The following is a 12,128-nucleotide window of genomic DNA, read 5'->3' as shown; positions in this document are numbered from 1 at the left end:
CCGCCATTGGAAATTAAGGAGCACATAAGACAAGGAGAGTGCGGCTCAAGTGGCGAGCCCGGGGATCGGCGCTCGACAGTGATCCTGACCACGCCCTTAACCTAGTTAGTAATTTCTGAAAGTCCCTGATCCATGGAACGGGTTCGCAAAATTTATTGTTTGGCCCATAAAATATTGCACAGATACTCGCTACAGGTACTACTCAATTTCCTCGCGTCACATAAGTACAATTATCGTGCATCGATCACCTATGTTTTGCGTCCGCCGAATTGCTTATCGATCTGACCAGAGATGGAACTAGTCATCTTCTCATCAGCATTCTTCTCAGCTTGAGACTCGCGCTTCTGGTCTAATCCCAGTTTTCCCTCGGCGAGATCAATTCCCTGGCGGACATGCTTAGACGATCCACTCTGGGTGGACGAATCTTGGGTCTGCGACTGCCCCGGTTGCGAAGCTCCTTGCTGCTGGTTGCTGCCAGCGACTTTCTTGACGAAGTCGGCCATCGTGTCTTGCCTGGATGGAGATCTTGAGAATAGTGGTGTCGTAAGTTCTATGGTGCAGTCTAACTGCTGTGGGCCGTGACTGTTCGAACTGATGAGTGCGACGGATGAGGATTCGGGATGTTAGTCTGGTATTTAAGTCCACATTCTGTCTCCTGCACTCGCCTCATGTCTGTCGATCATGACTTTCCGATGGTGTGATTACGATGTTTGCGTCTAGATCGTTATGCTAACTTAAAATTAAGGGAAGGGCCTAATAATTGAATTTTACTTTGCAATCAAATCACATGCATTTCTGCCTTTCGACCCAAGTTTGTGTCGCGTGCAGAAACAAAATTTGCGCCCAGTAACAGGAAACGATCTACATCTCCGCGATGACAGGCGCCGCCTGCGGTTTACGAATTAATGAAACTCAAGTAAGCTTCAATTGTGCGATTCTCTGTAATTTACACCGTGTGATTCAAAGATTTCGAGCCAGATTGTGTGATTGGCTGGATCGGTCGCCATGATCTTTTCATCTTCCAATACTACCCGCAAAACCGCTCACCTCTGTTTATATGCTCGCTTCCAATGCTGACATTATTGCGACAAGAACAATTGACGGGGGAAAGTTGTCAAAAGTACGACCCTGGCTCATTGGGTTAGGGCAAAGCAGGTCCAGACTCTTGTTACCAACTACTTCCATGGACATTGTGTTTGTGTTCCCGCTAGAGATTGATTATCTCCGAAGAGTCCTTGAAAATAGAGAGCTGCTTTCAGAAGCCTCATCAGAAGCTCGTCAGTTCCATGTCAATTACGGGAGACCTAACAAGAGGATGTGGACCGCTCAAGCTCTTGAACAAAAAATGGGTCCAAATTTTTAGTAAAGGCTGCCTTCTGAAGCAGAAGCACAGTCAAGAAACATGACGAGATTGGATTGACCTGACTGTGCCAGCCTGCTGCTGGTGCTGCTGCTGATTTGCAACACGACAGTCTTTGCCGCTGGATACTTCTGACCGCAGTGCACATTTTTTTGACCATTTTCGCCTCTTTGTGCGTCTAGTTCCTGGATTTCTTCTTCCTGCATTTGCCGACAGGCAGGCGAGATTCCAGAGAAACATGTTGAATAAACACAAACGTTTCTAAAATGTGGTAACGTCAGATTAGGCGTCGACAACAAAGAAGGAACCGTCGCTGTAAAATGCCTTTAGTGATCGGACAAACACCTCTATAAAGATTGGCTTATCAATGTCTACGCCATTATACTGATTTGATTCATGAGGCATGTCACAAGGGTGAAACGACATCTTTCTCGACAGTACTGATACATCAACTGCGGCTTCGGCGTAATCCCAATAAGCAAAGACAATCGTTCAAAGTGGTTACAGAATACTGCTGCTGTCATACTGCTTTCGGGCTCATTGTAATAGTGCGGTACAGAGCGGAGTGGAGCATTGGAAAGAGCGACAGAATATTTCTTGTATATAATTAATTATAAGTGGTAAAATTGCACGTAAGCTCACTCTAGCGATCCCTAAGTTTCCTCCCAAGCTAATAATTGATCCATGTTACCATCCACCGCAACGGTCACGCGTTAACCCTATTATGGGTATAGTTGAGCCTAACACGCATTTTTGACGCGTTGACCAAATGACGCGTTCGAAAAGCACTCAGTGGGCTTTTGCACGCAAACGTGCTGCATCCCTGCTCTGCATCACTGCGCCTGCGCATCGCAATACCACCAAGATTCGCAATGGCACCGAATCCAGAGCTCACTTTTTCAGATCGAAACGATGAAGTTGGATTCGTCAACTTTTTCAACTCCCTTGATAATCCGCTCGCTCCTCAAGACTTGACAATCCTGCGCGTGTTCCATCGCGGTGACTACTACACCTGCCACGGTCCTGAAGCGTTATACGTCGCGGACAATGTCTATCGCACGCGTACGGTACTCAAATACCTTGGAACGAGCAACTCCGAGAAGTTGCCCAGCTGCACGCTCTCATCCCTTGTCTTCGCCAATTTCCTCCGCGAAGCCCTCTTCAACCGCGGATTGAAAGTCGACATCTATGCAAGCTCCGGTCGCAACAACTGGTCTCTGGCAAAGCAGGCTTCGCCGGGAAATTTACAAGCCGTTGAGGATCTCATCACGAGTCCCGAGACAAGTCCGATTGTGATGGCGGTCCGCATTACTTCCAAAGCCGAGCAGAAGGTTGTCGGCGTGTGTTTCGCCGACGCGTCGGCCAGGGAATTGGGCGTCTCGGAGTTTGTCGATAATGAGCTTTTTTCGAATTTTGAGTCACTCGTTATTCAGCTTGGTGTAAAGGAATGCTTGCTGCACCAGAACGAGGGTGAAAAAGATCTCGATCTGAAGAAAATCAGGGGTATTGCTGATCGATGCGGAATAGTCATTACGGAAAGGAAATCCTCGGATTTCGCAACCAGGGATATCGAACAGGATTTGTCCCGGCTATTGTCGGTAGAAATGTCCGCGTCGATGTTGCCTCAGACAGGTTTCAAGACCGCAATGGCGTCCGCGGCGTGCTTGATAAAATATCTTGGATTGATGGGTGACTCGACGAACTTTGGACAGTACCGACTTTACCAACATGATCTTTCACAGTACATGAAGCTCGACTCGTCCGCCGTCCGAGCGCTCAATTTGATGCCTGGGCCGCGCGATGGCGCAAAGAATATGAGCCTTTTCGGTCTGTTGAATCGGTGCAAGACCAGCGCAGGAACGCGACTTCTTGCGCAGTGGTTAAAGCAACCATTGATGGACGTGGATGATATAGTGGAACGACACGCACTGGTTGAGGCCTTTGTGGATGATATCGCACTGCGACAGGCAATGCAGGAGGACCATTTGCGTGCGATTCCCGATTTGCACAGATTGTCGAAGAAATTCCAACGCGGCGTGGCCGGCTTGGAAGATGTCGTTAGAGTTTATCAGACCATTATTCGCCTCCCAGACTTGATCGCAACGCTCGAAGCTGTCGCCGACGAAGAACGGTTGAAAATCTTGGATAAGGTGTACACCTCGAAGCTTACGGACTACAGTAATGGGTTGCAGAAATTGGTGGAACTTGTCGAGACAACCGTTGATCTCGATGCGCTGGAAAACCATGAATTCACGATCAAGCCTGAATTTGACGATGGGCTTCAGGAGGTGCATAGCAAGCTCGAACAGCTGCGTACTGATATTCAAGGGGAACACATTCGTGTCGGGGATGATTTGAATATGGAACCAGAGAAAAAGCTAAAGTTGGAGCAACACACCGGCTACGGTTGGTGCCTGAGATTGACTCGAGTTGTGAGTTGATCTTCTTATCTTGTGAAATGTGTTACTAAAATAGTTAGGACGCGTCATGTCTACGTGGTCGTCGCGGATATACTGAGCTCGGGACGCTGAAAGCCGGCATTTATTTCACCACTCCAAAGCTTCGGGATCTCAGCAACGAGTTTACTGATCTATCCTCTTCTTATCACAAGATGCAAAGTGGGCTTGTGCGTGAGGTCGTTATTGTAGCTGCCACTTACTGTAATCTTCTCGAGAAGTTAGCCGTCGTCCTCGCTCATCTGGACGTTATTGTCAGCTTTGCCCATGTGTCTAGCACAGCTCCGACCCCTTACGTGCGTCCGCAAATGCATCCGCGAGGGAAAGGCAATACAATCCTAAAATCTGCGCGTCACCCATGCATGGAGGCGCAAGATGACATGACCTTTATTCCCAACGACGTCTCACTTGTTCGCGGGTCATCCGAATTTGTTATCATAACTGGTCCCAACATGGGCGGTAAATCAACATACATCCGTCAAATTGGCGTCATTGCACTTCTCGCACAAGCAGGCTGCTTTGTCCCATGCGACGAAGCCGAACTATGCATATTCGATTGCATCCTCGCGAGAGTTGGTGCCGGCGATTCCCAACTCAAAGGAGTTTCAACATTCATGGCCGAGATGCTTGAAACGGCATCAATTCTCAAATCTGCAAGTTCGGAGAGCTTGATTATTATCGACGAGCTGGGTCGTGGCACCTCTACATATGACGGGTTTGGTCTCGCATGGGCGATCTCGCAACATATTGTCAAGGAGATTAAATGCTTTGGGCTTTTTGCTACGCATTTTCATGAACTTACGGGACTTTCTGAACGGTATCCTCAGGTCCAAAATCTGCATGTTGTTGCGCATGTGGAAACTGTACGAGCTGCGCATGAGGCGCATCAGCATAGACGAGAACTTAATGGGAAAGAAATCACGTTGCTGTATAAAGTTGATGAAGGTGTTAGTGATCAGTCGTTCGGAATTCATGTTGCCGAGCTAGTCAGATTCCCTGAGAAGGTCGTCAATATGGCTAAGCGCAAGGCCAGCGAATTGGAGGATATGGCGGGTAAAGAGGGAAATGACGACCTGGGACCTGCCACGAAATGCAGCAAGATTGAAATTTCTCAGGGATCTGAGGTTTTGCGATCTGTGCTGAAGGAATGGAGGGCGCGTTTGAAACAGTTAGAGACTACAGATAAGGACGAAATGATCCGGCAGTTTAACAACCTGGTGTCGTCGGATGAGTGGAGGGAGAAGTTGAAAAGTAGTCCATTTATTCAGGAGGTTTTGGCCTTGTAGATCTAATACTGTGATTTGTATATTAGTGTGCGTTGTTCTGTACGATATATTTAGAGTGTGTTAAATAAATTTGCAGATATTGATTATGCTATAGAGCTGGAATTTGAGCTGTTGCGACCGCCGGACTCATGGTTAGCGGCGTATGAGCAGCGTTTTGTGGCTCGCGTTTCAGCAAACCTCAGCGAAATCCACCTATCTCGAGTCAGCAACCGCATGTATATCCTATGATAGATGCGAAACCATCATCATTTATCTCCGAGCATGTTGTCCTCGAGGCATCACAAAATATAATCCTCAAGGTCGGCGACCACTCAATCGTCAACCCACGCGTGCAAATCAGCACGCAACCACCGACCAGCAATGACAGTGAGAAAACGTCATTGGTAGAAATTGGTGACTATACTATCATTTCGGACAGCTGCAGTTTCGAAGTAACACCGATCTCGCCAGTGGTTATCGGCAACTACACATATATTGATCCTGGTGCGCGAGTTGAAGCTGGAGTTACGATTGGGGATTTCTGTGTGCTCGGAGCCGGATGCGTTATAGGTCGCAAGTCGCGAATTGGCAACAGTTGCAGGATCGCTGCGGGAGCGAAGATCGGTACTAGTACTATTATCCCGCCTAGGTCCATAGCTGTGGGAGGCGCAGGGGAAATTCAGGATGCGGGAGAGGATATGATTGATGAGCAGCAAAAACGCGAAATGAAGATGCATGTAGACTTTCTAATGAGAGTCGTGCCACTATACAACAAGCCCCGCCAAGATCGGAAATGAAGCTCAGGAAATATTAGCTATGCGTTGAGAATGACGTGTTATATAAAATGCAGTACTACACTAGAAATACAGAAAAATCGCTAATATTACAAGAAAATCATACAAAGTAGAATCCATCTACTTCCTTTTTCTTCCCGCTCCGCCTCTCTTTTTACCACCTCTTGCGCCTCCATCACTAATTGCTCCCTTTCCCTTTTTATCCGGCGTCCGAGGACTAGGCTGTCTTCCTAGTTCACTGGCACGACGCTTAAGGTTCACTTTTTTACCGCTACCGTTGGACTGCGTCTGAGACGGGCCCGGTTGTGAGGCGACAGCCTTTTGTTTCTTGGCCACAACAGCCGCAGGAGCAGGTGCAGCCACACGAGGTCTCCAGGAGAATTTGACCTGGGGTGGATTCTTCGATCGCAAGACCGGCAACTTCAGCATCTCCCGCGACACCTCCAGGACGTTATTGCACTGCCATCGTGTCTTGTCTAGCTTGATGGCTTCATCGGACTCAGGCTTAATTTGTGAAACTTGTCTCCGTAAGTTTGGTAACGCCAGTTGAGCCTCATAACATATTGCTCGTAAAGCCGGCGTCAAGTCCGGAGAAGAATCGGTCGAAATGGGATATGAAGGAGAGCGCCGGATGGCAATGTAAATCGCCATAATAGCCGGTTCCAATACCGCCCAGTTGCACTCGAACATTTCTGGATTTGTCGCTGATTTCTTGTCGTTCTCAAGATCGCGGGCGAGTGTGATTATAAGGTCTTTGAGTTTGGGAATGAAAATGCCGATCTCGGTACTGACAGGAACTGATGCACAACCTTCGACGCTGAGACGCAGGATATGGATTTGACCCTTGGGATCTGAGATATTTCTGTTTAAAATTGCCGGAACACCAGTCTTGGCGAGGTATTTGATGAGAGAATTGGATGAGGCATGCCGCTAAAACCAACATCAGATTAGCAGATCCTGCCGCAAAATCATATCTCACTTACACTTAGAATATTGACAACCCATTTTGGTAAAAACGCAATGTACTCCTGCGAACTCTCGTTTAAGTCGACTAACAAACTAGCCTCAGGCGCTTTCGCAACTAGCGCATCCAACAGGTCGGTCAGCAACTGCTTGCTGACCTCATCGTCGCCTCCTTTCATTGACTTCAGGGCGAGTAGTGTTGGCAAAATCCGTCCAAGAGACTTTATCTCGCTGATATACTTCACCGCCGTAATTCCACCAGCAGCAAACTCTGGCGCTGAGCCAAGAACCACCTTTCCAGTAGAGGTGATCCACGATATAGCGACCTCTTGCAGCACTGGCTCACTGGTTGATGACGCCAGTCCCCACAATTGCCGAGACGCGACGGCTGGTAGTTGAGAGGCAGCTTTTTCAAGACTACTTCGGACTATCTGTAGCTCGACGGGAACTTGTGATTGAAGCAGTTGTATTAGAATGTCAATAATCAATTCTTTGTCGCTGTCAGACTGGCTGCGGATTGCGATGTCGGGAAGGCGTTTTATTGTCCCCATTCGAAGCTTAATGATATTGTCAGAGACTTGGAAAGCAGAGTATGTTAGCGGAACAAGTACCTTAGTGTCTTCATCCTCGCAGAAATCAATCATACTCTCCACCGCGCGTGAAGATAAATCATGTCGGTCAGCAAACGTTCCGAATAAATCAGGAATAAAAGAATTCGCAAGCGTGCGAGCCTTTTTGTCTGCACTTGGAGCCGAAAATTTTAATATCCGAGAATACGCAGCTGCAGCCTAAATTACCATGTTAATCCCTCTAGCTATTCTAACTGTAAGTAAGATGACTGTAACATCGAATCGTACATCGTCTGCGGTACTACCGGTTAACCCGCGCGCAACCTCATAATAGTAGTAGATCAGCTGCACATCGTCGCCCTCTGGAGCGGCCAAACCGCTTCCTGCATCAGTCGACATATTATCTCGCTTGATTGGCGTAGAGCGTATTCACGACCTTGCTAATCTAGAAAGGGGAGACCAGATGTGATCGCAGTGACGGGCGCACGCGATCCAATAATTCAAGTGAACTATCGCTTCTCCGGATCAGACAACACTATTTCGGCAAAGACCCTTCCCGTACGTCAGTTGGACTGCACCAAATTTCTCTAGAACGAGGAGACTTCTACGTGGGGCGACGTAGATACTTTAACGGTGAAGAAACTAGCAATAAAAGTGTGGACAGGACCTGGCACCATAACATCACTCTCAACGGCACGTGACAACGGTCAGATAGGAGCTGCGGTCGCGTTGGTATATACAGTAAATGAACTCTCAAACTTGGTGACTACTAGCAGGATAACTGTGGCAGCGACTGGTTAAATCCATAGATTATGTATATTAATAAAATGCAATTAAGTAGAAAAAAAGTACGGAACTTAAATATGCCAACCGAAGAGGTGTAAATATATACAAAGAAATGGAATATGGAACCATGCAAACAACGCCTCCCAAAGGATTAGACAGCCAATTTATACCCAAATCTATAAACAAATGAAAAAAAATGATGTAAATAAGATACACTAAGCGACAACTTCAGTAGTACGCTGTGGTCTCAACAACTTAGCCAGTAAGCCAGATGCTTTGCCCTTCATTATCCGCTTCAATTGTGGCTGCTGATGCTGAATGACGGTTTGGGAAGACAGGTCATCGACAGTGCACATGTAGAGTTCCTCTTCGTCAAGCTCTTCGGGCGACGGAAGACACATGAGTGATGATGCCGGGATCGAGAGAGATGATGCAATTGATGATGAGGACGATGAGTTCGAGAGGGTAGGCATGCCAGAGTGCGGCGGAAGGTACATTGGCGAAAGTGGAGGCGTAGCGTAGTAGGACTGCGAGAGAGGGGATTGCGCAGGTTGCGGCAGGAACTGATGACCATGGTGGGGAAGGTTGTGATAGAGCTGTTCACGCTGCTTCTGCTCCTCGTGCTGCTTACGGGCGTAGTACTCGCGTTCGCGCATGGCCTGCTCGCGTCGGCGGACTTCGGTCTTGATGGGGCCGATGAATGGCGCAAAGTGGACGAGGAGGTCTTCATTGGTAATGCGCAGATCCCAGTCGAGAAGATAGAGCAACTGCTTCTCCATAAGATTGACTTCCTCCAGGGCGAAGAGGCCAGTCGTGTACTTTGCCCAGTGCTTGTTCTTTGGCGAGGAGTCGTTGAGGTTTTTGGCAGCGAGGATGAGAGCGGCAAGGAAGACTCTGTGGCAGGTACAGGCGAGGCCACGAGCCATAGAAGGAAGACGAGCGCGAAGTCGCGAGAGGTAAACGAGCGTGGACATGAGGGTCGGAGTCTGGACGTTAGACCGCGTGACGAGCGTCGCTATGAAGGTCGTGAGAGACGGAAGACGAGAGGGAGTAGAACATGGCTCTTCCGAAGAGGGTGACGCAGGGGGAGAATAGGGATAGCCAGTCGCGTTAGAGGAGTCCGGATCGCAACGGATTACAGTCTGCGTGGTTGACACGAGGTAGGCAATCATCTGCGGTGACACTGGGGAGGACACGAAGATGTCGAGCGCGGCACGGTCGATGTCCAGCATGGCGGGGATTGACTTTGCTGTAGCAGACTCGTATGGAAGAGAAATGGAAGGACGGCGGTGGCTTAAGTATGCCTGGAGGCATGGAGAGTTATGATCAAGGCAGCGATGAACAAATCGAGGGTGAGAAGGAGTGCGACAGGGGGGCGCGACAAGGGGGAGGCAGGAGGAGGCACCGGGCAGGCCCGCAAAAGGCAAGGAGGCAGGCCATCTCGATATTGTGCCCAGCCACAGATCAGTGCTGGTCCTGAGCCGCACGTTTTCGGCAGCCTCACTCGCTCGCAATCCGGGCAATTGCGGCCGTGCTCCAGCCACCTTTGCCAATTATGTGTCCCAATTAAGCTAGCGTCAATCGACTCCCTACATAAAAACTATGCAAATAGCGATTTGCGCTATGCCTTATCAGGATTAGCGCCATGTACTGGCCCGACCCCTGGCTTAATTAGCTAACGAGGTATGGCTGGGATTTATTTCGGCTAGCAATGCTCCAGCCTCCCGGGTTTAGTGCTCTGCTCATGAGGAGGAGCCCTGGTGCTCAGCAAATCCCAGCCATTCCAGTGCACAAAAACATGCTTATCTTTTGCTAAGGTGTGACGGAACTTGGTGCATGGTAAGGCGGTCGCAGCACTTCAGCTAACTATTGTATTATTCAAATCATACTGGGAGTGTGGTGGCTGGCGGTGTGACTGGGTGCAGTAACTTGACTCGCTTTGCGCCAAGCTGTTAAAGCGATCAGCAAGGGTCCCCTACTCACTATTCTCCGTCAAAAGTTCTGTCTAGTCTCGACTGGATGGCTGCCGACCGACACTCAGTAACGTGTTGGTTGATTATCCTTGCCACTATCAATACTAAAACTTAGCATTGTCTCATTACCTAAAGTAATTGGAGACGTCTCAGATATAAAATTACAGCGTATAACTAGCAAGCAATACAGTGGAGAACGCAACGCAAGGGTGCCGTACCGCATATTCCACCTACTGTTTCTCGACTGACTTTGCCTTTCCGTTGCAGCTGGCCACTGCAAGGAGAAGCAAGCTTCATTCCTCAGGCACTCAACGCGTTCGTGTTTCTTAGTCCCCATTCCAACGTGTTCTCCCTATTAACCTTCGGCACCTTGCATCTATCGACAAATTTAATAGACACTATCCAAACTCTGCCAGCCATTAAGTTTTTGCTTTAATTATTGCCCGTTACCTGGCTATTGTAGTCGATTACACCAATGCAATCTCACTGAAATGCATGTCCTGATCGTGATGGAGTATGATCTAGTCTGCAATTCGTCGCTCATTTGAGTGTAGAGTTTGTCCAATTCTATTCTATATTCTTGCTTGTATTACTTCATGATGAGACAGTTCCTCGATGTTTCGTCCTGTCTCTCTCATGCAAGATTTTAACCCACGAATTCCGCATGTCTTGTCAATCGGCATCTCATCCGAGCTACCGGCCCAATCGTTCGTTTGTACTTCTAATTTACTTCTTTTTCTTCACGGAGCCCGCGTGCGCGAATCTTAACCTTGCGCCGCACGAACGCCCCTTGCATCGTCTTGTCACCAAGGTTTACGCAGGTAGACGCAGTAATGGTCGGTGACAGGACTATCTGCGACTGGCTCACTTCACGCACCGGGCGTTACAGAAGCTGACGGCGACAGTTGATGTGATCGACTGATACTGATATTTTTATATGCGGCAGTATGAAGGTTAGCATTATGTCGACTCAACTCGCAGGTTATCGCTGTCGAGAGCAGACTCCACAGCTAAACCTGCCAACAGCAAATCACCAAGTTTGAGACAATTGCATAGACATCTTGTTTCGTGCAATTTAACTGCAACAATGGTCGCATCGGATTCTATTGACGCCACGGGAGCCAGCCACAGCAAGTGCGGCTCAATTCCCCTGCACAACAGTCCCAACGAAGTGTGTTGTATTATTGGTGCCAGATTGCTTTGGCATCAATAGGCTTTCATGCAACGAGGTTGCAAATTGCACTGGGCCTAGAAATATACTGCAGTACGAATACATCGACTCTACTGGCGATAAAATGGCCTCATCAATAATATCATGCACGATGCGGAACCGTCGCTCGGATCCCGGACGATAAGAACGGCCAGAATGATCTCAGCACCGGAAATTCTCGTCCACCTCGGTCTGGCATGCAGAGTAGTAGCCACGTTCCACCTTTGTGGCTTCAGCATTGTTTCTCTTGAGCTTATCCTAGGCATTAACTGGGGATACGTGATGCATATTAATGCTATTTGCGCATTTTGGATGCCCTCCTCTCTTGACTGGATAACCTAGGATGTACATACTGCTGATAGGACTCAGCTCACAAAGCATATTCAGATTTTACATTAGTTTAGATCTTGAGGACTATCACAATCTATAAGAGACATCATACCGAGTATGTTCAAATGATCAAACAGAACAGTGTCCAAAATAGTACACATATGATCAATACATCTCGATCAATTTAACACTTGAATTCCGGTGACACACATCAATTCATTCGACATTGTTCTGGAAACAGAAGGTCGAGATATGCGTATTTATTATTACAATTCTAAGGTCTCACTCTACAATTCTGAGGTCTCACTCTGCCAAGTGAAATCGCCCATTTCAGATGCGTAATTTTATGTACTCCTAAGCTCGCTACCATCATGAACGAATCCAATGTGTCAGTCGGAGTCAGTATGCCCCAGGACAAGATA

At 48.1% G+C, this 12,128-nt stretch overlaps 4 protein-coding genes across 4 annotated transcripts; 2 read left to right on the top strand and 2 right to left on the bottom strand.

Moving 5' to 3' along the window:
- Positions 1 to 2,171: 2,171 nt before the first annotated feature.
- Positions 2,172 to 5,203, top strand: V1508DRAFT_33837 (muts domain V-domain-containing protein). Its single transcript, XM_066936662.1, has 2 exons — positions 2,172 to 3,792; positions 3,840 to 5,203. Exons 1-2 carry the CDS (start codon positions 2,233 to 2,235, stop codon positions 5,100 to 5,102), a joined length of 2,823 nt encoding a protein of 940 aa, XP_066792670.1. The 5' UTR covers positions 2,172 to 2,232; the 3' UTR covers positions 5,103 to 5,203.
- A 1-nt stretch (position 5,204) lies between these two features.
- V1508DRAFT_33838 (trimeric LpxA-like protein) lies at positions 5,205 to 5,937 on the top strand. Its single transcript, XM_066936663.1, has one exon. The coding sequence runs from the start codon at positions 5,327 to 5,329 to the stop codon at positions 5,876 to 5,878; it is 552 nt and encodes a 183-aa protein (XP_066792669.1). The 5' UTR covers positions 5,205 to 5,326; the 3' UTR covers positions 5,879 to 5,937.
- Positions 5,897 to 8,131, bottom strand: V1508DRAFT_427110 (uncharacterized protein). Its single transcript, XM_066941644.1, has 4 exons — positions 7,696 to 8,131; positions 7,450 to 7,626; positions 6,859 to 7,395; positions 5,897 to 6,805 (listed from the first exon to the last, which is right to left on the bottom strand). Exons 1-4 carry the CDS (start codon positions 7,804 to 7,806, stop codon positions 5,996 to 5,998), a joined length of 1,635 nt encoding a protein of 544 aa, XP_066792668.1. The 5' UTR covers positions 7,807 to 8,131; the 3' UTR covers positions 5,897 to 5,995.
- Positions 8,132 to 8,204: 73 nt separating this feature from the next.
- Positions 8,205 to 9,579, bottom strand: V1508DRAFT_427108 (uncharacterized protein). The gene has a single exon (XM_066941643.1). The coding sequence runs from the start codon at positions 9,423 to 9,425 to the stop codon at positions 8,409 to 8,411; it is 1,017 nt and encodes a 338-aa protein (XP_066792667.1). The 5' UTR covers positions 9,426 to 9,579; the 3' UTR covers positions 8,205 to 8,408.
- Between the last annotated feature and the right edge of the window lie 2,549 nt (positions 9,580 to 12,128).

The sequence above is a fragment of the Lipomyces doorenjongii genome (assembly GCF_038497915.1).
Source record: "Lipomyces doorenjongii strain NRRL Y-27504 unplaced genomic scaffold V1508scaffold_111, whole genome shotgun sequence".
In the NCBI taxonomy this organism is placed as follows: domain Eukaryota; kingdom Fungi; phylum Ascomycota; class Lipomycetes; order Lipomycetales; family Lipomycetaceae; genus Lipomyces; species Lipomyces doorenjongii.
The sequence above is the reverse complement of the archived record's forward strand: the minus strand, read 5'-3'. Positions and strand labels throughout refer to the sequence as shown.